Source organism: Pristiophorus japonicus, chromosome 30 (genome assembly GCF_044704955.1).
Source record: "Pristiophorus japonicus isolate sPriJap1 chromosome 30, sPriJap1.hap1, whole genome shotgun sequence".
NCBI lineage: Eukaryota > Metazoa > Chordata > Chondrichthyes > Pristiophoridae > Pristiophorus > Pristiophorus japonicus.
This window is the reverse complement of record NC_092006.1, coordinates 9,073,226-9,096,894: the sequence shown is the minus strand read 5'-3', so window position 1 is coordinate 9,096,894 and position 23,669 is coordinate 9,073,226. Positions and strand designations below refer to the sequence as shown.

Sequence of the window (23,669 nt, the reverse complement as noted above, 5' to 3'; positions counted from 1 at the left end):
CAAAGAAAGCCAGCATCCTGCTCATCCGCAAGCTCTACGTCCTGATGCAGAGCCTGGGGCCACTCCCCAACGACATCTGCCTCAAGATGAAGCTGTCCTACTACGATGAAGGTACATTAATGTTTCCCGCTGCTTCGGAACCCTTGGTTATTTGAGTACAGGAGCAAGGATGTCTTACTCCAGTTATACAGGGCCTTGGTGAGACCGCACCTGGAGTATTGTGAGCAGTTCTGGTCTCCTTACCTAAGGAAGGATATTGTTGTCATAGAGGGAGTGCAGCGAAGGTTCACCAGACTGATTCCTGGGATGGCAGGACTCTCGTACGAGGAGAGATTGGGTCGACTGGGCCTGTATTCACTGGAGTTTAGAAGAATGAGAGGGGATCTCATTGAAACGTATAAAATTCTGACGGGGTTGGACAGACTGGATGCGGGGAGGATGTTTCCCCCGGGGCTGGGAAGTCTAGAACAAGGGGTCACAGTCTCAGGATACGGGGTAGGAAATTTAGGGCCGAGATGAGGAGAAATGTTTTCACTCAGAGGGTGGTGAACCTGTGGAATTCTCTACCACAGGAGGCTGTGGAGGCCAAGTCACTGAATATATTTAAGAGGGAGATAGATAGATTTCTAGGCACAAAAGCCATCAAGGGGTATGGGGAGAGAGCGGGAATATGGTGTTGAGATAGAGGATCAGCCATGATCATATTGAATGGTGGTGCAGGCTCGAAGGGCCGAATGGCCTACTCCTGCACCTATTTTCTATGTTTCTATGTATTGAGCGCCCTAACGTATTTGCTTCACGGGTTCTTTGCTCAAGAATTCATAGCAACACATTGCTGTTAAGAACTACAACAACCGAAAATGAACACAAAAGCAAAACGCTGCGGATGCTGGAATCTGAAATAAAAACAGCGAATGCTGGAAATCTCAGCGGGTCAGGCAGCATCTGTGGAGAGAGAAACAGAGTTAATGTTTCGGGTCGGCGACCCTTCGTCAGAACTGGTGAATGTTCTAAATGAACAGATTCTTAAAGGAGTGATGAAAGGGGGAGGGGAGGAAAGAACAAAAGGGAAGGTCGGTGATAAGAGGGAAGGTAGGAGAGATTAGAGAGACAAGGGAAGGTCTGTGATAAGAGGAAAGGCAGGCGAGATTAGAGAGACAAGGGAAGGTCGGTGATAAGAGGTAAGACAGGAGAGATTAGAGAGACAAAAGGGAAGGCCGGTGATAAGGGGAAGGCAGGAGAGATTCGAGAGACAAAAGGGAAGGTCGGTGATAAGGGGAAGACAGGAGAGATTAGAGAGACAAAAGGGAAGGTCGGTGATAGGGGGAAGACAGGAGAGATTAGAGAGACAAAAGGGAAGGTCGATGATGGGAGGAAGACAGGAGAGATTAGAGAGACAAAAAGGAAGGTCGGTGATAAGGGGGAAGGCAGGAGAGATTAGAGAGACAAAAGGGAAGGTCGATGATGGGAGGAAGACAGGAGAGATTAGAGAGACAAAAAGGAAGGTCGGTGATAAGGGGGAAGGCAGGAGAGATTAGAGAGACAAAAGGGAAGGTCGGTGATAAGGGGAAGGCAGGAGAGATTAGAGAGACAAAAGGGAAGGTCGATGATGGGAGGAAGACAGGAGAGATTAGAGAGACAAAAAGGAAGGTCGGTGATAAGGGGGAAGGCAGGAGAGATTAGAGAGACAAAAGGGAAGGTCGGTGATAAGGGGGAAGGTAGGAGAGATTAGAGAGACAAAAGGGAAGGTCGATGATGGGAAGAAGACAGGAGAGATTAGAGAGACAAAAAGGAAGGTCGGTGATAAGGGGGAAGGCAGGAGAGATTAGAGAGACAAAAGGGAAGGTCGGTGATAAGGGGGAAGGTAGGAGAGATTAGAGAGACAAGGGAAGATCTGTGATAAGAGGAAAGGCAGGAGAGATTAGGGAGACAAAAGGGAAGGTCGGTGATGGGGGGAAGGCAGGAGAGATTCGAGAGATAAAAGGGTATGATGGGCCAACTTAACATGGTAATGTCAGAAGTTAGAAAAACATGACTCTAGATAGGGTGTGAATGGCGGAATTAAGAACTAGTTGGTTTATTAGCAAAAGGTTTAGCAATCACGTTACAATTACAAGTTCCCCCACCAGGCTCACAACCACCTGCCCCATCGTGGATCCCCCGAACCCAACTGGCTGGGGTTTTATTGAGTCTTGCGAACATCACATGACTGGCTAAGCCTCTCCCAACACAGGTTTGTAGAGCTGTTGAGTTGGGAGTGGCCTCAGCCACTCAATAAAACCCCAGCCAGTTGGGTTCGGGGGATCCACGATGGGGCAGGCGGTTGTGAGCCTGGTGGATGAACTGGTAATGTGCAGTGTGATTGTTAAACCTTTTGCTAATTAACCAACTAGTTCTTAACAGCAATGTTTTGCTATGAATACTTAAGCAACGAACCCATGAAGCAAAGACATCACACAGGCCATTCGGCCCATCGTGTCCACGCCGGCCGACCAAGAGCCACCCAGCCTAATCCCACTTTCCCGCTCTCGGTCCGTAGCCCTGTAGGTTACGGAACTTCAAGTGCACATCCAGGTACTTTTTAAATGCGGTGAGGGTTTCTGCCTCTACCACCCTTTCAGGCAGTGAGTTCCGCCCCAGACTCCCACCGCCCTCTGGGTGAAAAAAATTCTCCTCAACTCCCCTTTAATCCTTCTCACAATTATTTTAAATCTATGCTTGCATTGGAGGCTGTTCAGAGAAGGTTCACTCGGTTGATTCCTGAGATGAAGGGGTTGTCTTATGAGGAAAGGTTGAGCAGGTTGGGCCTCTACTCATTGGAGTTTAGAAGAATGAGAGGCGATCTTATTGGAAAGTATAAGATTCTGAGGGGGCTCGACCAGGTGGATGCAGAGAGGATATTTCCCCCCGTGGGGGAATCTAGAACTAGGGGGCGCATAGTTTCAGAATAAGGGGCCGCCCATTTAAAACTGAGATGAGGAGGAATTTCTTCTCTCAGAGGGTTGTAAATCTGTGGAATTCTCTGCCCCAGAGAGCTGTGGAGGCCGGGACATTGAAAATATTTAAGGTGGAGATATGCAGATTTTTGAACGATTGGGGAGTGAAGGGTTATGGGGAGCGGGCGGGGAAGTGGAGCTGAGTCCATGATCGGATCAGCCATGATCGTATTGAATGGCGGAGCAGGCTCGAGGGGCCGAATGGCCGAGTCCTGCTCCTAATTCTTATGTTCTTATGTATGCCCCCTGGTTATTGATCTCTCTGCGAAGGGAAATAGGACCTTCCTGTCCACTCTATCTAACACCCTCAGAATTTTATATATCTCGCCTCAGCCTCCTCTGTTCCAAAGGAAACAACCCCAGCCTATCCAATCTTGACAGAGCTAAAAGTTTCCATGGAATGGTCAGTGAATGGCACTTAAACATGACCGAAGGGAAGGTGACTGACGAAGGAACTGACGAAGGTTGGGCCTAGGGTGGATAGGAATTACTAGATGATAAAAGACCTACTATCCTGGTAGACGCATGATGTGATAATGATAACATAAGAAATAGGAGCAGGAGTCGGCCATACAGCCCCTCGAACCTGCTCCGCCATTCAATACAACCATGGCTGATCTGATCATGGACTCAGCTCCACTTCCCTGCCCGCCCTCTTATCCCCTTATCGGTTAAGAAACTGCCTATTTCTGTCTTAAATTTATTCAATGTCCCAGTTTCCACAGCTCTCAGGCAGCGAATTCCACAGATTTATAACCCTCTAAGAGAAGAAATTCCTCCTCATCTCAGTTTTAAATGGGCAGCCCCTTATTCTAAGACCATGCCCCCTAGTTCTAGTCTCCCCCATCAGTGGAAACATCCTCTCTGCATCCACCTTGTCAAGTCCCCTCATAATCTTATACGTTTCGATAAGATCACCTCTCATTCTTCTGAATTTCAATGAGTAGAGGCCCAACCTGCTCAACCTTTCCTCATAAGTCAATCCCCTCATCCCCGGAATCAACCGAGTGAACCTTCTCTGAACTGCCTCCAAAGCAAGTATATCCTTTCGTAAATATGGAAACCAAAACTGCACGCAGTACTCCAGGTGTGGCCTCACCAATACCCTGTATAGCTGTAGCAAGACTTCCCTGCTTTTATACTCCATCCCCTTTGCAATAAAGGCCAAGATTCCAATGGCCTTCCTGATCACTTGCTGTACCTACATACTAACCTTTTGTGTTTCATGCACAAGTACCCCCAGGTCCCGCTGTACTGCAGCACTTTGCAATCTTTCTCCATTTATATAATAACTTGCTCTTTGATTTTTTTTTTGCCAAAGTGCATGACCTCACACTTTCCAACATTATACTCCATCTGCCAAATTTTTGCAGATTTTGTGTGTCCTCCTCACACATTGCTTTTCCTCCCATCTTTGTATCGTCGGCAAACTTGGCTACGTTACACTCGGTCCCTTCTTCCAAGTCGTTAATATAGATTGTAAATAGTTGGGGTCCCAGCACTGATCCCTGCGGCACACCACTGGTTACTTCTTGAAGCCACACTCTGTCAAATGTTGCCTTGATAAAGTGCAACATCCCCACCGACACCTGGAAGTCCCCGGGCCAAAGACCAGTCCGCCTTAAGTGGAGGAAGTGCATCCGGGAGGGCGCTGAGCACCTCGAGTCTCGTCGCCGAGAGCGTGCAGAAAGCAAGCGCAGGCAGCGGAAGGAGCGTGCGGCAAACCAGTCCCACCCTCCCCTTCCCTCAACCACTGTCTGTCCCACCTGTGACAGAGACTGTAATTCCCGTATCGGACTGTTCAGCCACCTGAGAACTCGCTTTTAGAGTGGAAGCAAGTCTTCCTCGACTCCGAGGGACTGCCTGTGATGATGTTGAAGGAATTCAGCTCTTGGGGTGGATTTTTAACCGTCCTCCGCGCTCCGTTTTTCACCCCGGAGCGGCGGCAATGGCGGCGGTGAGGTGTCCTAGGCAGGCGGTCAGCCTCCAGCGCCCCGCGGCGATCTTCGGGCTCCGGTTTAGCGACGGCGCGGAGCCGCACCACCCGGAAGAGCTGCGCCCGGTGTGTGCAACGTCCCCCGGTTGTGACCCCGGCTCGCGTTTCGACTCCCGTCCGCCCTGCTGTGGCCGCCAGCGAAATCGGGCGGTCCAGCTTATACCGACTGCAGAGATATAATAAGTAAAGCCGTCCTAAGGTAAGTGGGATTGTTTTTTGTATTAATCTTTTCTGTGGTTTATGTTGAGGTGGAGTGGGCTATGTTTTTGTGGGTTTTTTTTTTCCCTCCCCAGGCGTGTCTCGGAGCGCTCCTGGGCCGGTTATTTAGCTCGGGATCTTACCAAGCTCAGCCGGCCTAGCGCCCTGAGAAGTGTGCAACGCCCCCCCTTCGGGCTCCGTTCCGCCCCACATCATCATCAGAGGCAGTCCCTCGAAATCGAGGAAGACTTGCTTCCACTCTTAACACGAGTCCTCAGGTGGCTGAACAGTCCAATACGAGAGCCACAGTCCCTGTCACAGGTGGGACAGACAGTGGTTGAGGGAAGGGGAGGGTGGGACTGGTTTGCCGCACGCTCCTTCCGCTGCCTGCGCTTGGTTTCTGCACGCTCTCGGCGACGAGACTCGAGGTGCTCAGCGCCCTCCCGGATGCACTTCCTCCACTTAGGGCGGACTGGTCTTTGGGCCCAGGGACTCCCATGTGTCGGTGGGGATGTTGCACTTTATCAGGGAGGCTTTGAGGGTGGTCCCTTGTAACGTTTCCTCTGCCCACCTTTGGCTCGCTTGCTGTGTCGGAGTTCCGAGTAGAACGCTCGCTTTGGGACTCTCGTGTCTGGGGCATGCGGACAATGTGGCCCCGCCCAGCGGAGCTGATCGAGTGTGTGGTCAGTGCTTCGATGTGGTGGAGTGGGCGATGTAGTGGGTATGTTTTTGTGGGGCTTTTATTCCTCCCCAGGTGTGTCTCAGGGGGCTCTTTAGCTCCGGAGTCGCCCACGCTCAGCTGGCCTTGCGCCCCGAGAGAGGTGTGCAACACCTCCCTCAGCGCTGCGCTCCATCCCCACACTCGGGGCCCCAGCTGCCCAATTTTGCTGACTTGAGGCGCAAACTGTTCCCGGGCGCTAGCTTTACCGCCATTACCGTTCCTATTGTGTATGTAGGCACTCTGCTAATGACTCCACGAGGCAGGGCTATGGCACTTAGTGACCTTTAGTCCTTTATTGCAGCTCCGAAAGTGAGGACACCAAGAGGTGAGCTCCCTTTTATACCAGTGTGCAGGTGACCCTTAGGTCTCCAGCAGCAGCACCCTCTGGTGTACGGGTATGGTATATACAGGGGTGAAGGTACATTCAGGCCTAGTGTTACAGTACATCATTGACATGCATACATAACAGCTCCAAAATCATCCCAAGCCGAAAACCCAGCCGCTTGGGTCCAAGGCACCGACGGGGTCCGCCGGTGCAGCGTGCTCCTGGCCGAGCCTGAGCCGAGCTTCGGCGAGCCGGTCGTCGGCGGGTGGGGTTGCCGCACGGACCGAGCGGTCTTGACCCGTTGTGTTCCTCTTGTCCAGTAACGCCCCCCGACTACCAGCCTCCCGGCTTCAAAGAGGGCACCTCGGAGAACATGATGTTTGAGGGGGAGCCTGTCTTCCTGAGCGTGGGCGAGGTGGCCACCCCGTTCCACGTCCTGAAGGTGAAGGTGACGACCGACATCGAGCGCATGCAGCAAATGGACAAAGACCCGCAGAAGGGCGACGGATACAGCCAGGCCACCCACGGCGGGGAAATGGACCAAAACGAGCAAGTGGAGATTAATGTAAGCTATTGTAAGATAGTTCCACCTGGTGGACTACTGCGGTGCTGCAACTGCTGGTGTAAATACACTAAGAGTCATGTGTCAAGTCACATGATGACAAGTTCCTCCAGAGCCATCTTGTGATTCGAACATAAGAACACAAGAAATCGGAGCAGGAGTAGCCCATACGGCCCCTCGAGCCTGCTCCGCCATTTAATACGATCATGGCTGATCCAATCATGGACTCAGCTCCACTTCCCTGCCCGCCCCCTTATCTCCTTATCGGTTAAGAAACTGTCTATTGCTGCCTTAAGTCCCAGCCTCCACAGCTCTCTGATGCAGCGAATTCCACAGACTTACAACCCTCTGAGAGACGAAATTTCTACTCATCTCAGTTTTAAATGGGCGGCCCCTTATTCTAAGACCATGCCCCCTAGTTCTAGTCTCCCCCATCAGTGGAAACATCCTCTCTGCATCCACCTTGTCAAGCCCCCTCATAATCTGATACGGATTATGATCGGATCTACCGTTATCGTATTAAATGGCGGAGCAGGCTCGAGGGGCTGTATGGCCGACTCCTGCTCCTATTTCTTATGTGCAACCTGCTCAGCCATTCTTCATAAGACAGCCCCTTCATCTCAGGAATCAACCTCGTGAGCCTTCTCTGAACTGCCTCCAACTGCAAGTATATCCCTCCTTCAATAGACTTGAGCTCATCCAAAACTCAGCTGCCCCGTGTCCAAACTCGCACCGAGTCCCGTTCGCCCCCTGTGCTCGCTGACTGACATTGGCTCCCGGTCCGGCAACGCCTCGATTTAAAAATTCTCATCCTCGACTTCAAATCCCTCCACTGCATCGCCCCCCCCACCATCTCTGTAACCTCCGCCAGCCCCTACAATCCTCCAAGATCTCTGCGCTCCTCCAATTCTGGCCTCTTGTGCAACCCTCAATTTTAATTGCTCCACCATTTAATTGCGGCCGTGCCTTCAGCTGCCTGGGCCCGAAGCTCTGGAATCCCTTCCTAAAACTCTCCGCCTAAGTTATATTGATGGCCCCTAATTCTGGTCTCAAATACAAGTAGAAACATCTTCTCTACCTCCACCCCATCGAACCCTTTTGTTATCTTAACAACCTCCGTCAGATCTCCCCTCAGCCTTCTCTTTGAGAAAAAAGGCCCAGCCTGTTCAATCGTTCCTGATAGTTATAACCTCTCAGTTCTGGTATCATGTAGTAAATCTTATTTACACCTTCTCCAGTGCCTCTACATCCTTTTTATAATATGGAGACCAGAACTATGCACCGTGCTCCAAGTGTGGTCTAACCAAGGTTCATTGCAACTTCAGCATAACTTCTCTGCTCACTTGGGAAGTGTCGATGTACAGAGGGACCTGGGGGTCCTTGTACACCAGTCATTGAAAGCAGACATGCAGGTGCAGCAAGCAGTTAGGAAGGCAAATGGTATGTTGGCCTTCATTGCAAGAGGATTTGAGTACAGGAGCAAGGATGTCTTACTCCAGTTATCCAGGGCCTTGGTGAGACTACACCTGGAGTATTGTGAGCAGTTTTGGTCTCCTTACCTAAGGAAGGATATACTTGCCACAGAGGGAGTGCAGCGAAGGTTCACCAGACTGATTCCTGGGATGGCAGGACTCTCGTATGAGGAGAGATTGGGTCGACTGGGCCTGTATTCACTGGGGTTTAGAAGAATGAGAGGGGATCTCATTGAAAGGTATAAAATTCTGACGGGGTTGGACAGACTGGATGCGGGGAGGATGTTTCCCCCCGGGGCTGGGAAGTCTAGAACAAGGGGTCACAGTCTCAGGATACGGGGTAGGAAATTTAGGAGCGAGATGAGGAGAAATGTTTTCACTCAGAGGGAGGTGAACCTGTAGAATTCTCTACCACAGAAGGCTGTGGAGGCCACGTCACTGAATATATTTAAGAAGGAGATAGATAGATTTCTAGACATAAAAGGCATCAAGGGGTATGGGGAGAGAGCGGGAATATGGTGTTGAGATAGAGGATCAGCCATGATCATATTGAATGGTGGTGCAGACTCGAGGGGCCAAATGGCCTACTCCTGCTCCTATTTTCTATATTTCCATTCTATCCCTCTCGAAATAAACCCTAGTTCTTGGTTTGCCTTTTCATGGCCTTGCTAACCTGTGTAGCAACTTTTAGCGCTTTGTGCAATTGTATCCGAGATCCCATTGTTCCGAGATCCCACCCACCCAAGTAATAAGTGACCTCCCTATCCTTCCGACCAAAATGTAATACAGGTGCAGTGCCTAAAGTCTGGGACCAAGGCCATCCCGGATTCCGGCCTTTTCCCGACTATCCATTTGTTTCCTGACGTCACCAATCCGGAAGCACCGGAGCCCAGGTTCGGGTCTTTCCGGATTTCGGAACGTTAGAAAGTAGCGGGTGGGTGGGGATTCCCGCCGAAGAGCTGTTCGGTCGGACCCGCCGAGGAGGATGACGTCGGGCGGGCTGCCGCGGAGGCCCCGAGGTCGGCAGGGTCAGCGAGTCCGGATTCCAGAACATTTTACGGATTCCGGAGGACACTGCCACCGATCGGTCTGGATTCCGGAACTCCAGATTCTCGACACTGCACCTGTACCTTCATTTGCCAAGGATTATAGCCCTCCTTATTTCTCGTACCAAAACGCACCAGATCTTCTGTTTTAGTGATGTAGGTCGAGGGATAAATATTGGCCCCAGGACACCGGGGAGAACTCCCCCTGCTCTTCTTCCAATAGTGGCCCCGGGATCTTTTACATCCACCCGAGAAATCAGACAGGACCTCGGTTTTATGTCTCATCCGAAAGACGGCACCTCCGACAGTGCAGCACTCCCTCAGTACTGCCCCTCCGACAGTGCAGCACTCCCTCAGTACCGCCCCTCCGACAGTGCGGCGCTCCCTCAGTACCGCCCCTCCGACAGTACGGCGCTCCCTCAGTACTGCCCCTCCGACAGTGCGGCGCTCCCTCAGTACCGCCCCTCCGACAGTGCGGCGCTCCCTCAGTACCGCCCCTCCGACAGTGCGGCGCTCCCTCAGTACCGCCCCTCCCACAGTGCGGCGCTCCCTCAGTACTGCCCCTCTGACAGTGCAACACTGCCTCACTACTACCCCTCTGAAAGTGCGGTGCTCCTTCAGCACTGCCCCTCCGACAGCGCAGTGCGGCGCTCCCTTCGTATCGCCCCTCCGACAGTGCGACGCTCCCTCAGCACCGCCCCTCCGACAGTGCGCCGCTCCCTCAGCACTGCACTGGGAGTGTCAACCTAGATTTTTGTGCTCAAGTCCCTGGAGTGGGACTCGAACCCACGACCTTCTGACCCAGAGGCGAGTGTGTTGCCCACTGAGCCATGGCTGACACGACCAGCGCTATATAAATGCGTCTTTTTCTTTACTGTCGATTACAGTATATTAAAAAAATGGAAACATTACTCATTACAGCCTCTGTCCTGCCTCCCCATTCTCTCAGTTTGATATTGTCGCTCTTGTGTTTTACAAAAGGACACTTTACCTGCCGAAAGCCCAGCGGAATCTCAAGTCATTGGACCCGAAAACGGTAACGCTGACGTACAAAGTACAGGTACGTCCGAGTCCCTGAGCACACGGGGGCTTAGCGCCAGCAGTAAACTTTCATCGCAAACATTCCCCTGTGGTTTCTCCCCCCCCCGCCCCCGCCATATCGGCTCCTTAAAAGCTGTGTCAATTCACTCTGTGTTTTCAGAAACAAGGACTCAGTCCCAGGCCAAAAAGGTGGCAGACATGGCCAGCCCAAAGAACAATAGCCCTGCTTCCCAGGTGAGTGCATCATCATAGGCAGTCCCTCGTATCGAGGGTGACTTCCTTCCATGCCAAAAAGGGATGAGTTCACAGGTGTTTCTATGCAGGACCTTGTTATGTATGTGTTATGTATGCTTGCTTGTTTGGATATATTATGTCTGTAACATTGAATGTGCCCTTACACTGTACACACCTTACCTGTACACCAGAGGGTGCTGCTGCTGGAGACCTAAGGGTTACCTGCACACTGCGGGTAACCCAGTATAAAAAGGAGCTCACAGCTTGGTGTCCTCCCTCCAGGAGCTGCAGATAAAGGACTACAGTCGTCACAGTTTGAGTACCATACCCGCTGCCTCGCGAAGCCATTAACAAGGTGCCTACATATATAATAGTATGCAATAAAGGTACAAGCTGAGTAATGTTTAACTGAACAAAGTACACCCTTGGCTCTGCTTTATTACGACCCAAAGTGCCTGACTCTCAAAATGGCTGGCCTTTTATACCTGCGCAGCACCATGTGCGTGCTGCTCAGTGGCCTCCAACAAGGACGCCATCTGGTGGCTACAAACCGAATGACAGACCTAATATTCCGGGTCCCGAACGACATCCTGAAGGGTGGAAGATGCCTGTGGGTGGATTGTTTTAACGTGGGGTGACCGTTGCACACCAGCCAGCACACGGGCTTGACAGAGCGAGGTCTTGGTCCAGGGGCAAGGGTTAACCAGGACGACTGGAGACCAGCTCTGCTGCACGGACCCAGTGCACGCACATATCGCACAGTGTGAGCTGGGCCCGTGCTGCCCAAATATAAGTGTTCTGGTTAGTGTGGCATGCTAAGTAGCTATGCTTCACATGGCAGCTTGTTTACACACCGTCAGCATTCAACCATGAGTGGCAACAACAACTTATATTCATATAGCACCTTTAACGTAGCAAAAAATCCAACGGCTCTTCACAGGAGCATCTTAAAACAAAATTTGACACCGAGCCACACAGGTGGGTGCTGTCTCCCTCCGACACTGGAGTCAGGATTCAGTGGGCTGGGTTTTCGACTTTGATGCTTTTTGGGACGACAATGGCGATTGGGGACGGTAAAGTTAGCGCCCGGGAACAGTTTGCGCCTCCGTAAGTAAGTTTGGGCAGCTGGGCCCTGAGTCAGGGGACATCCGGATCATTATCACACCGCTGTGTGTGGGAGCTTGCTGTGCGCAAATTGGCTGCCGCGTTTCCCACAATGCAACAGTGACCACACTCCAAAAGTACCTCATTGGCTGTAAAGCGCTTTGAGACGTGGTCGTGAAAGGCGCTATATTAATGCAAGTCTTCCTTCGTTCCTACCTTCCCTCCTTCTTCCCCTCTTTCCTTTCCCATTTGACAGTCGCTATTAAATCTGCTCCCACCGCCCTTTCAGGCAGACAACTCCCTGCGTAAAAAAAAACATTCTCCTCATCTCACCCTCCGGTTCTTTTGTTACCTTGGTGACGTTTATCCAGTTCTCAGGCCTGCCATCATGAGAACATGTTACGTATGCAATAAAGGTTAAAACTGAGTATTGTTTAACTAAGCAAGGTACAACCTTGGCTCTGCTCTAGTTAGGCCCAAAGTGCCTGACTCTCAAAATGGCTGGCCTTTTATACCAGAGCAGCACCATGTGCATGCAGCTCAGTGGCCTCCAACAAGGACGCCATCTGGTGGCTACAAGCAGAATGTACATACATAACAGAACATAAGAAATAGGAGCAGGAGTCAACCATACGGCCCCTCGAGCCTGCTCCGCCATTTAATACGATCATGGCTGATCCGATCATGGACTCAGCTCCACTTCCCTGCCCGCCCCCTTATCCCCTTATCGTTTAAGAAACTGTCTATTGCTGTCTTAAATCTACTCAGTGTCCCGGCTTCCACAGCTCTCTGAGGCAGCGAATTCCACAGATTTACAACCCTCTGAGAGAAGAAATTCCTCCTCATCTCAGTTTTAAATGGGCGGCCCCTTATTCTAAGACCATGCCCCCTAGTTCCAGTCTCCCCCCATCAGTGGAAACATCCTCTCTGCATCCACCTTGTCAAGCCCCCCCTCATAATCTTATACCTTTCGATAAGATCACCTCTCATTCTTCTGAACTCCAATGAGTAGAGGCCCAACCTCCTCAACCTTTCCTCCCTAAGCGAGACTAACCGTGAACGCTGCACTGGGAAGGGTTAGGTGCTCACGAGGACTGTGACTGACCAAGCCCTCTCACTGTGTCAAATCCCGCTGGTTCCTCTTGTTAACTCCGTGCATCCAAGCGGGCTGAGGGAAGCGGGGGGGGGGGGGGGGGGTTGCCTTAGAAGAACGAGTCGAGACTGTAACTGCTTCTCCCCCCACTGTGTCCTGCGGCAGATGGAGAACTTAGTGAGCAAGACGTCGGAGATGGAAGTGTCTGGGCGGAGGACAAGAAGCGGAAAGCTCTTCCAGATGAAGTCCGTGAGTATCTCGCCACGCGTTGCTGTGCCTGGGGAGTAGATTGTTCCAAATAAAATCCTCCCCACTTCCCCGTGGCTCAGGCCGATTGGGACATTGGGAGCCCAAATTGTAGCCCCTCCCCTTAAGGCCTGTCATGGGCGGCCGGGCAGCGGGGTGGAATGGCCGCCGATTTTCCGCGGGACGGCTGCCATTTTGAAACTTCCGCCCCCGCGGTATCCGGGGGGGGGGGTGGCCCGCTCCCCCCACCTCCGCCCCGCGGCTGCCGATCCCTCCTCTAAGTGCGTCATCAGAGCGCACGCCGCCAACATCTGTCCCGTCGCCGAACGCAAAATCCCGCACCGAAAATCTTTCTCTGTCGGCGCCCCACGCTTGTAAAATGGCGGCGCGGCCCCCGTTGAATGGGAGGGCGCACTGCCGCGGCCGCCATCTTGTTTTTTTTTGTTGTTGTTGGCCGACCGCCATCTTTTTTTTTGTGGTCGGGCCTGACAATTACGCCTCTGCCCCGGGTTCGGCCAGGCCACCATTGGGCGGCCAGACACGTGTGTGTGTGTGTGTGTGTGTGTGTGTGTCTCCCCCCACCCCCTCGGACGCCAGGCCGCTGGCCCGACCCAAACCCCTCCCTGGGTGGGCCAGTGGGCCGAACTTAAAGAATAGCAGAGATCGCAGCGGCCGTCCCCTTTAAGTGAAGGTGGGGTGCCGTGGTAACGCGGTGCCTACGCTGCTGAGCGACGGAGGCGAATGCTCCTCCCCGCGCCCCCCCCCCCCCAACTTCCGGCCCCCCTGGAGACCGCCCCACTTCCCGCCCCCATTATCAGTGACTTCTGGGCCGTTCGAAAAAAGCCAAAGAGCGGAATTTCGCTTGAGGCCACCACATAAGAACATAAGAAATAGGAGCAGGAGTCGGCCATTCGGCCCCTCGAGCCTGCTCCGCCATTTAATACGATCATGGCTGATCCGATCATGGTCTCAGCTCCACTTCCCTGCCCGCCCCCTTATCGGTTAAGAAACTGTCTATCTCTGTCTTAAATTTATTCAATGTCCCGGCTTCCACAGCTCTCTGAGGCAGCGAATTCCACAGATTTACAACCCTCTGAGAGAAGAAATTCCTCCTCATCTCAGTTTTAAATGGGCGGCCCCTTATTCTAAGATCGTGCCCCCTAGTTCTAGTCTCCCTCATCAGTGGAAACATCCTCTCTGCATCCACCTTGTCGAGCCCCCCTCATAATCTTATATGTTTTGATAAGATCACCTCTCATTCTTCTGAATTCCAATGAGTAGAGGCCCAACCTCCTCAACCTTTCCTCATAAGTCAACCCCCTCATCCCCGGAATCAACCCAGTGAACCTCCGCTTGCGGTAAAAACAGTCAAAACATAGTAAGTGCGTCACATTTTCGGTCCCATTTAGTCCCCACAGACCTTACTACAGTTATCCAGGGCCTTGGTGAGACCGCACCTGGAGTATTGTGTGCAGTTTGGGTCTCCTTACCTAAGGAAGGATACACTTGCCATAGAGGGAGTGCAGCGAAGGTTCACCAGACTGATTCCTGGGATGGCAGGACTGTCGTACGAGGAGAGATTGGGTCGACTGGGCCTGTATTCACTGGAGTTTAGAAGAATGAGAGGGGATCTCATTGAAAGGTATAAAATTCTGACGGGGTTGGACAGACCGGATGCGGGGAGGATGTTTCCCCCGGGGCTGGGAAGTCTAGAACAAGGGGTCACACAGTCTCAGGATACAGGGTAGGAAATTTAGGAGCGAGATGAGGAGAAATGTTTTCACTCAGAGGGAGGTGAACCTGTGGAATTCTCTACCACAGAAGGCTGTGGAGGCCAAGTCACTGAATATATTTAAGAGGGAGAGAGATAGATTTCTAGACACAAAAGGCATCAAGGGGTATGGGGAGAGAGCGGGAATATGGTGTTGAGATAGAGGATCAGCCATGATCATATTGAATGGTGGTGCAGGCTCGAGGGGCCGAATGGCCTACTCCTGCTCCTGCTCCTGTTTTCTATGTTTCTGACACCGAGGTTCAATCTCTGCCTTGCGTCAGGTTGGCTGGTCCAAGCGAGGGTATTGAGTGATGTGGCTTCCTTGCACCACTAGGGAAGGGGCAAAATGAGCCAGTGCTCACCCCACTCCCTCCCGCCCGCTTGCAAGCCAGTCACACACACCCCCTCCCCAACCCCCGCAGGATGCACGTGTTTGAGCGAGGACGGGATCGTGGCTCGGCCGCGAAGCCCTCCCCCCCCCCCCCCCATGGTCGAACAGCCCACCAATGCTCGTCGCTCAGCCTCCGTCAATGAAGCGTGTGGCCACTCGGACCAGGGCGGTCGTGTGTCGCGCTCTTTCCACGAGCAGGAGGGTGGGTAACCAGGGGGACACAGATTGACGATAATCGGCGATGGAACCAGAGGGGGGAGATGGGGAGAATGTGTTTTTGACGCAGCGAGTTGTTGTGATCGGGAACGCGCTGCCTGAAAGGGCGGTGGGAGCAGATTCAATCGGGACTTTCAAATGGGGGAATTGGGTAAATACTGGAAGGGGAGAAATGTGCCGGGCTGTGGGGAAAGAGCAGGGGGGAGTGGGACTGATTGGATCGCTCTGTCACAGAGCCGGCACAGCACGGGCTCCATGGGCCCAATGGGATCCTCCTGTGCTGTTTGGTTCTATAGGAGATTGGGAGGGGAGGGCAGAAAAAGTCGGGGACAAGAGAGCCTTTCCAATAAGAATACTCGCGTGCAAACCGATTTCCCCCGTGCGTTTCAAGGAGGGTGCGGCCCCAGTGGACAGAAGCAAGAAAAAGCCGAACGTGGTCTCCGAGAGTAGGGCGACGGGAAAGAAGAGGAACAGCTCGGAACAAGGCAAACCGGTATGTCCATTGTCGGCGGGTAAATCATCATGCTCCCTTTGCGGTCTGTGATAGAGCCCAGTTGCCCTGAGACAGCGATGGTGTTCAAGACTGTACTCTGCTGTCTGTTTCCACGAGCCCTGATCAGCTCTCGCTCCCCCATGCCCCCCCCCCCCCGCGATGTTGGGCATAAAGGATTCTGCAGCAACTATTAGCAGAAGAGCAGGGGGAGTTCTCCCCGGTGTCCTGGGGCAGTACTGAGGGAGCGCCGCACTGTCGGAGGGGCAGTGCTGAGGGAGCGCCGCACTGTCGGAGGGGCAGTAGTGTGCTGTCGGAGGGGCGGTACTGAGGGAGCGCCGCACTGTCGGAGGGGCAGTACTGAGGGAGCGTCGCACTGTCGGAGGGGCGGTACTGAGGGAGCGCCACACTGTCGGAGGGGCAGTACTGAGGGAGCGCCGCACTGTCGGAGGGGCAGTACTGAGGGAGCGCCGCACTGTCGGAGGGGCAGTACTGAGGGAGCGTCGCACTGTCGGAGGGGCGGTACTGAGGGAGCGCCGCACTGTCGGAGGGGCGGTACTGAGGGAGCGCCGCACTGTCGGAGGGGCGGTGCTGAGGGAGCGCCGCACTGTCGGAGGGGCAGTGCTGAGGGAGCGCCGCACTGTCGGAGGGGCAGTGCTGAGGGAGCGCCGCACTGTCGGAGGGGCGGTACTGAGGGAGCGCCGCACTGTCGGAGGGGCGGTACTGAGGGAGCGCCGCACTGTCGGAGGGGCGGTACTGAGGGAGCGCCGCACTGTCGGAGGGGCGGTGCTGAGGGAGCGCCGCACTGTCGGAGGGGCAGTGCTGAGGGAGCGCCGCACTGTCGGAGGGGCAGTAGTGTGCTGTCGGAGGGGCGGTACTGAGGGAGCGGCGCACTGTCGAAGGGGCAGTACTGAGGGAGCGCCGCACTGTCGGAGGGGCGGTACTGAGGGAGCGCCGCACTGTCGGAGGGGCGGTACTGAGGGAGCGGCGCACTGTCAGAGGTGCCGTCTTTTGGATGAGACATTAAACTCGAGGCCCTGTCTGCGCTCTCCGGTGGGCATAAAGGATTCTGCAGCAACTATTAGCAGAAGAGCAGGGGGAGTTCTCCCCGGTGTTCTGGGGCCAATATTTATCCCTCAACCAACATCACTAAAACAGATGATCCGGGTCATTATCACATTGCTGTGTGTGGGAGCTTGCTGTGCGCAAATTGAGCTGCCGCGTTTCCCACAATACAACAGTGAGCGCACTTCAAAAAGTGCTTCAGTGGCTGTAAAGCGTTGTGGGAAGACCTGAGGTGGTGAAAGGTGCTATACAAATGCAAGGCCTTTGTTGTCTCATCGCGGTTTGTGGGAGCTTGCTGTGCGCAAATTGGCTGCCGCGTTTGCTGCGGTACAGCAGCGACAGCGCTGTGACTGCAAAGCGAAGCGCTTTGTGACATTTCAAGGACATGGAAGGCGGGCGTATACGCGAAGTGAACCCAACGGGTCGTTGCCCATCCTCCCTAACAGTCCGCATCTGCCCGCCAGGTATTCCAATTCGAAATTCCTTGCAGCCAGGACGAAGTCTCCACACGGAAAAGGAAGAAGTTCAGCGAGCCGAAAGAGCCCTTCCGTTAAGACGCAAAGCGATGCCCTCTTCAGCTCTGTCGCTTTGCACATCTCCGGAGTCGCCCCCCCCCCCTGCCTTGTGTTCAATAGTTTCTTTGTCGTGTGCCAAAACAGCCGGCAAAAATTCCCTTCTATCCTGGTGCTGGGGCAGTGTTTGGGGAGAGGCTGGAGGGGGCACAACTGTTTCTTCCCCCCGCCCCCTCAAACATCTGGACAGACCGGTCCCACACACAGCACCTCCTTCCCCCAACGACGCCTACCTCCCATCCTGCCGCTCCCCCTATCGAGACCCCGCGTTCACCCGATGGACTGCTCAGGAATGGGAGCAGGCCATTCGGCCCCTCGAGCCTGCTCCACCGCCCAATTAGATCGCGGTTGATCCGCTCGTCTTATCGTTTTGTATCTTCATTTTACGGTAGCATTGAACTGCGCACTCTCGCAGCAGAAAAGTGGGCCATTCTGAGCTTCGAAAGACCTATCCAGTTAGTCCCACCCTTCGCTCTTTGCCCACAACCCCGCAACTTTTTCCTTAACTAGTCTATAGCCACTTCTCATGGGGGAATCGCTGCACAGAACCGACGCACACACACGCTCACCCAGAGCCCCCTGGCAGATCAGCCCCCCAACATTAAAGTACTCAATTTCACCTGTAGGTACATTAGAGCATAGGAATTAGCAGCAGGAGTTGGCCATTCGGCCCCTCGAGCCTGCTCCGCCATTCAATGAGATCGTGGCTGATCTTCGACCTCAATTCCACCTCCCCGCCGTACCCCCATATCCCTCGATTCCCCGAGTGTCCAAAAATCTATCGATCTCCGCCTAGAATATACTCAACGACTGAGCCTCCACAGCCCTCTGGGGCAGAGAATTCCAAAGATTCACCACCCTCTGAGTGAAGAAATTCCTCCTCATCTCAGTCCTAAATGGCCGACCCCTTATCCTGAGACTGTATGACCTCTGGTTCTAGACTCCCCAGCCCGGGGGGAAACATCCTCCCTGCATCTACTCTATCAATCCCCCTCAGAATGTTGTATGTTTCAATGAGATCGCCTCTCATTCTTCTAAACTCCAGAGAGTATGGGCCCATTTACTCAATCTCTCCTCATAGGACAGCCCTCTCATCCCAGAATCAGTCTGGTAAACCTTTGTTGCACTCCCTCTGCAGCAAATATATCCTTCCTTAGGTAAGGACACAGGGTAGATGCAGGGAGGGTGTTTCCCCCAGGCTGGGGAGTCTAGAACCAGGGGTCACACAGTCTCAGGATAAGGGCTCGGCCATTGAGGACTGAGATGAGGAGGAATTTCTTCACTCAGAGGGGGGTGAATCTTTGGAATTCTCTGCCCCAGAGGGCTGTGGAGGCTCAGTCATTGAGTATATTCAAGGCTGAGGTCAATAGATTAAGAGAATCACCGGATATGGGGATCGGGTGGGAAAGTGTAGTTGAGGTTGAAGATCAGCCGTGATCTTATTGAATGGCGGAGCAGGCTCGAGGGGCCGAATGGCCGACTCCTGCTCCTGTTTCCTATGTTGTTGGTGGCAGATGGGGAGCCCTCCCAGTGTGTGGCCAGTATTCCTGACCCACACCACCACCGGCCGATCGTCTCAGTGCTGTTTGTGGGGCCTTGCTGTTTGCAAACTGGTTGCCGCGTTTACTCTCCTTCAAAGTAGTTCACTGTACGCGAAGCACGTCTGAGAGATGTGCTGCGCAAAATGTCTGCCTTATCCTCATTTATGGTGACTGGAGGCACATCTCACTGCTTTTGTACAATGTATTACTTCATTTTTAGTAAATGTCACTGTTCTCATTTAACACTGGCCTTTTTCTCTGATAAGGAGTGTAATGTATTTGCTTCATGGGTTCTTTACTTAAGAATTCACAGCGACACGTTGCTATTAATAAACATAGAAAACAGGAGCAGTAGTAGGCCATTTAGCAGTCTTGCTGTGCGAAGCCCCTTGGGGAAGAGTGACCATAATATGGTAGAATTCTTCATTAAAATGGAGAGTGGCACAGTTAATTCAGAGACTAGGGTCCTGAACTTAAAGAAAGGTAATTTCGATGGTATGAGAGGTGAATTGGCTAGAATAGACTGGCGAATGATACTTAAAGGGTTGACGGTGGATAGGCAATGGCAAACATTTAAAGATCACATGGATGAATGACAACAATTGTTAAACCCTGTCTGGAGTAAAAATAAAACGGGGAAGGTGGCTCAACAAGGGAAATTAGGGATAGTGTTAAAACCAAGGAAGAGGCATAGAAATTGGCCAGAAAAAGCAGCAAACCTGAGGACTGGGAGAAATTTAGAATTCAGCAGAGGAGGACAAAGGGTTTAATTAGGATGGGGAAAATAGAGTATGAGAGTAAGCTTGCAGGGAACATAAAAACTGACTGCAAAAGCTTCTATAGATATGTGAAGAGAAAAAGATTAGCGAAGACAAATGTAGGTCCCTTGCAGTCAGAATAAGGTGAATTTATAATGGGGAACAAGGAAATGGCAGACCAATTGAACAAATACTTTGGTTCTGTCTTCACGAAGGAAGACACAAATAACCTTCTGGAAATGCTAGGGGACCGAGGGTCTAGCGAGAAGGAGGAACTGAAGGAAACCCTCATTAGTCAGGAAATTGTGTTGGGGAAATTGATGGGATTGAAGGCCGATAAAACCCCAGGGCCTGATAGTCTGCATCCCAGAGTACTTAAGGAAGTGGCCCTAGAAATAGTGGATGCATTGGTGGTCATTTTCCAACAGTCTATAGACTCTGGATCAGTTCCTATGGATTGGAGGGTAGCTAATGTAACAACACTTTTTAAAAAAAGGAGGGAGAGAGAAAACAGGGAATTATAGACCGGTTAGCCTGACATCGGTGATCGGGAAAATGTTGGAGTCAATTATTAAAGATGTAATAGCAGTGCATTTGGAAAGCAGTGACAGGATTGGTCCAAGTCAGCATGGATTTATGAAAGGGAAATCATGCTTGACAAATCTTTGAGAATTTTTTGAGGATGTAACTAGTAGAGTGGACAAGGGAGAACCAGTGGATGTGGTGTATTTGGACTTTCAAAAGGCTTTTGACAAGGTCCCACTCAAGAGATTAATGTGTAAAATTAAAGCACATGGTATTGGGGGTAATGTATTGACATGGATAGAGAACTGGTTGGCAGACAGGAAGCAAAGAGTAGGAATAAACGGGTCCTTTTCAGAATGGCAGGCAGTGACTAGTGGGGTACCGCAAGGTTCACTGCTGGGACCCCAGCTATTTACAATATAAACGATTTAGATGAAGGAATTGAATATAATATCTCCAAGTTTGCAGATGACACTAAACTGGGTGGCATTGTGAGCTATGAGGAGGATGCTAAGAGGCTGCAAGGTGACTTGGACAGGTTAGGTGAGTGGGCAAATGCGTGGCAGATGCAGTATAATGTGGATAAATGTGAGGTTATCCACTTTGGTGACAAAAACAGGAAGGCAGATTATTATCTGAATGGTGACAGATTAGGAAAAGGGGAGATGCAATGAGACCTGGGTGTCATGGTACATCAGTCATTGAAAGTTGGCATGCAGGTACAGCAGGCGGTGAAGAAGGCAAATGGCATGTTGGCCTTCATAGTAGAGGATTTGAGTATAGGAGCAGGAAGGTCTTACTGCAGTTGTACAGGGCCTTGGTGAGTCCTCACCTGGAATATTGTGTTCAGTTTTGGTCTCCTAATCTGAGGAAGGACATTCTTGCTATTGAGGGAGTGCAGCGAAGGTTCACCAAACTGATTCCCGGGATGGCAGGACTGACATATGAAGAAAGACTGGATCGATTAGGCTTATAATCACTGGAATTTAGAAGAATGAGAGGGGATCTCATAGAAACATAAAATTCTGACGGGATTAGACAGGTTAGATGCAGGAAGAATGTTCCCGATGTTGGGGAAGTCCAGAACCAGGGGTCACAGCCTAAGGATAAGGGGTAAGCCATTTAGGACCGAGATGAGGAGAAACTTCTTCACCCAGAGAATTGTGAACCTGTGGAATTCTCTACCACAGAAAGTTGTTGAGGCCAGTTCGTTGGATATATTCAAAAGGGAGTTAGATGTGGCCCTTACGGCTAAAGGGATCAAGGGGTATGGAGAGAAAGCAGGAATGGGGTACTGAAGTTGCATGATCAGCCATGATCATATTGAATGGTGGTGCAGGCTCGAAGGGCCGAATGGCCTACTCCTGCACCTATTATCTATGTTTCTATTCGGCCCTTCGCGCCTGCACCGCCATTCAGTATGATCATATCTCAACACCATATTCCTGCTTTCTCCCCATACCCCTTGATGCCTTTTGTGTCTAGAAATCTATCTATCTCCCTCTTAAATATATTCAGTGACTTGGCCTCCACAGCCTTCTGTGGTAGAGAATTCCACAGGTTCACCTCCCTCTGAGTGAAAACATTTCTCCTCATCTCGGCCCTAAATTTCCTAGCCCGTATCCTGAGACTGTAACCCCTTGTTCTAGACTTCCCAGCCCCGGGAATCATCCTCCCTGCATCCAGTCTGTCCAACCCCGTCAGAATTTTATACGTTTCAATGAGATCCCCTCTCATTCTTCTAAACTCCAGTGAATACAGGCCCAGTCGACCCAATCTCTCCTCATACGACAGTCCTGCCATCCCAGGAATCAGTCTGGTGAACCTTCGCTGCACTCCCTCTATGACAACAATATCCTTTCTTAGGTAATGAGACTAAAATTACACACAGTACTCCAGGTGTGGTCTCATCAAGGCCCTGTATAAGAACTAGTTGGTTTATTAGCAAAGGTTTAACAATCACACTACACATTGCCAGTTCATCCTCTAGGCTCACAACTGCATACCTCATCCCCCGAATCCAACTGGCTGGGGTTTTATTGAGTCTTGCGAACATCACGTGACTGGCTAAGCCACTCCCAACTCAACAGCTCTACAAACCTGTGAGCATGCACGCAGGGGCATACATCACAAAAGAGGCAGACGATAGTTGTCAGTTACATCGAATGTACAGCAGAGAAAGAGGCCATTGGGCCCCACCGCTCCGTGCCGGGGTTTATGCTCCACACCAGCCCCCTCCCACCCCTCTTCATCTCACCCCCATCCCCACATCCTTCTCTTCCTTTCTCCCTCATGTGTTTATCCAGCTTCCCCTTAAATGCATTGATACTATTCGCCTCAACCCTTCCCTGTGGCAGCGAGTTCCACATTCTCACCGCTCTCTGGGTAAAGAAGTTTCTCCTTGTTACGTATGCAATAAAGGTACAAACTGAGTACTGTTTAACTGAACAAGGCACAACCTTGTTCCTGCTTTATTATGGCCCAAAGTGTCTGATTCACAAAATGGCTGGCCTTTTATACCTGCGCAGCACCATGTGCGTGCTGCTCAGTGGCCTCCAACAATGACGCCATCTGGTGGCTACAAACAGAATGTACACACATGACACTCCTGAATTCACCAACACAAGATAGTCACTAATATCAGGGAATTCAGGAGAAAGCTCTTTACCCAGAGAGCGGTGAGAATGTGGAACTCGCTGCCGCAGGGAGGGGTTGAGGCGAATAGTATCGATGCATTTAAGGGCAAACCAGAAATGTGATACGAGAAAAAACCTTTTTATACAGCGAGTGGTTAGTGTTAAGTATGGAAGAACTCCACAAGACCGAGTACTGTGAGCTAAAACTGATGTGACCTTAGTCTCTTTAATACAACTCCAGAGTGCCTGAGCATCATGGCTGACAAACTTTTCGACTCCCTTGCACGAGGTGTGCAGGTGATCCTTGGGCCTCCAACAGTTGCGCCCTCTGGTGGCAAGTCTTACACCGTTACAATGTTTACATACGTAACAGGAACTGGAATGCGCTGCCTGAGAGGGCGGTGGGGGCAGACTCAACCGCAGCTTTCAAAAGGGAGTTGGATAAGTACCTGAAGGAAATAAATTTGCAGGGCTACGAGGAAAGGGCAGGGGAGTGGGACTGGCTGAAGTGCTCTTGCAGAGAGCCGGCACGGGCTCGATCGGCCGAATGGCCTCCTGTGCTATAACCGTTCTATGAATCTATACGCATATGAGGGAGAAAGTTATAGAAGGATGGGCTGAGATGAAGAGGGGTGGGAGAAGGGTGTTGTGTGGAGCATAAACCCTG

General features: G+C 51.9%; 1 protein-coding gene across 7 annotated transcripts in view; it reads left to right on the top strand.

The window, feature by feature from the left end:
* Positions 1-18,341, top strand: part of hormad1 (HORMA domain containing 1) — a 42,147-nt gene extending 23,806 nt beyond the window's left edge. For all 7 annotated transcript variants that reach the window (XM_070868643.1, XM_070868641.1, XM_070868636.1 and 4 more), the window contains 7 exons: positions 1-111; positions 6,557-6,801; positions 10,298-10,376; positions 10,518-10,591; positions 12,954-13,037; positions 15,807-15,908; positions 17,435-18,341. The exon at positions 1-111 is cut by the window's left edge and continues 41 nt beyond it. In XM_070868643.1, the coding sequence (XP_070724744.1) occupies positions 1-111; positions 6,557-6,801; positions 10,298-10,376; positions 10,518-10,591; positions 12,954-13,037; positions 15,807-15,908; positions 17,435-17,524 (785 nt within the window). In that variant the 3' untranslated portion in view covers positions 17,525-18,341. The remainder of the gene's footprint in view (positions 112-6,556; positions 6,802-10,297; positions 10,377-10,517; positions 10,592-12,953; positions 13,038-15,806; positions 15,909-17,434) is intronic.
* The last annotated feature ends 5,328 nt before the right edge of the window (positions 18,342-23,669 follow it).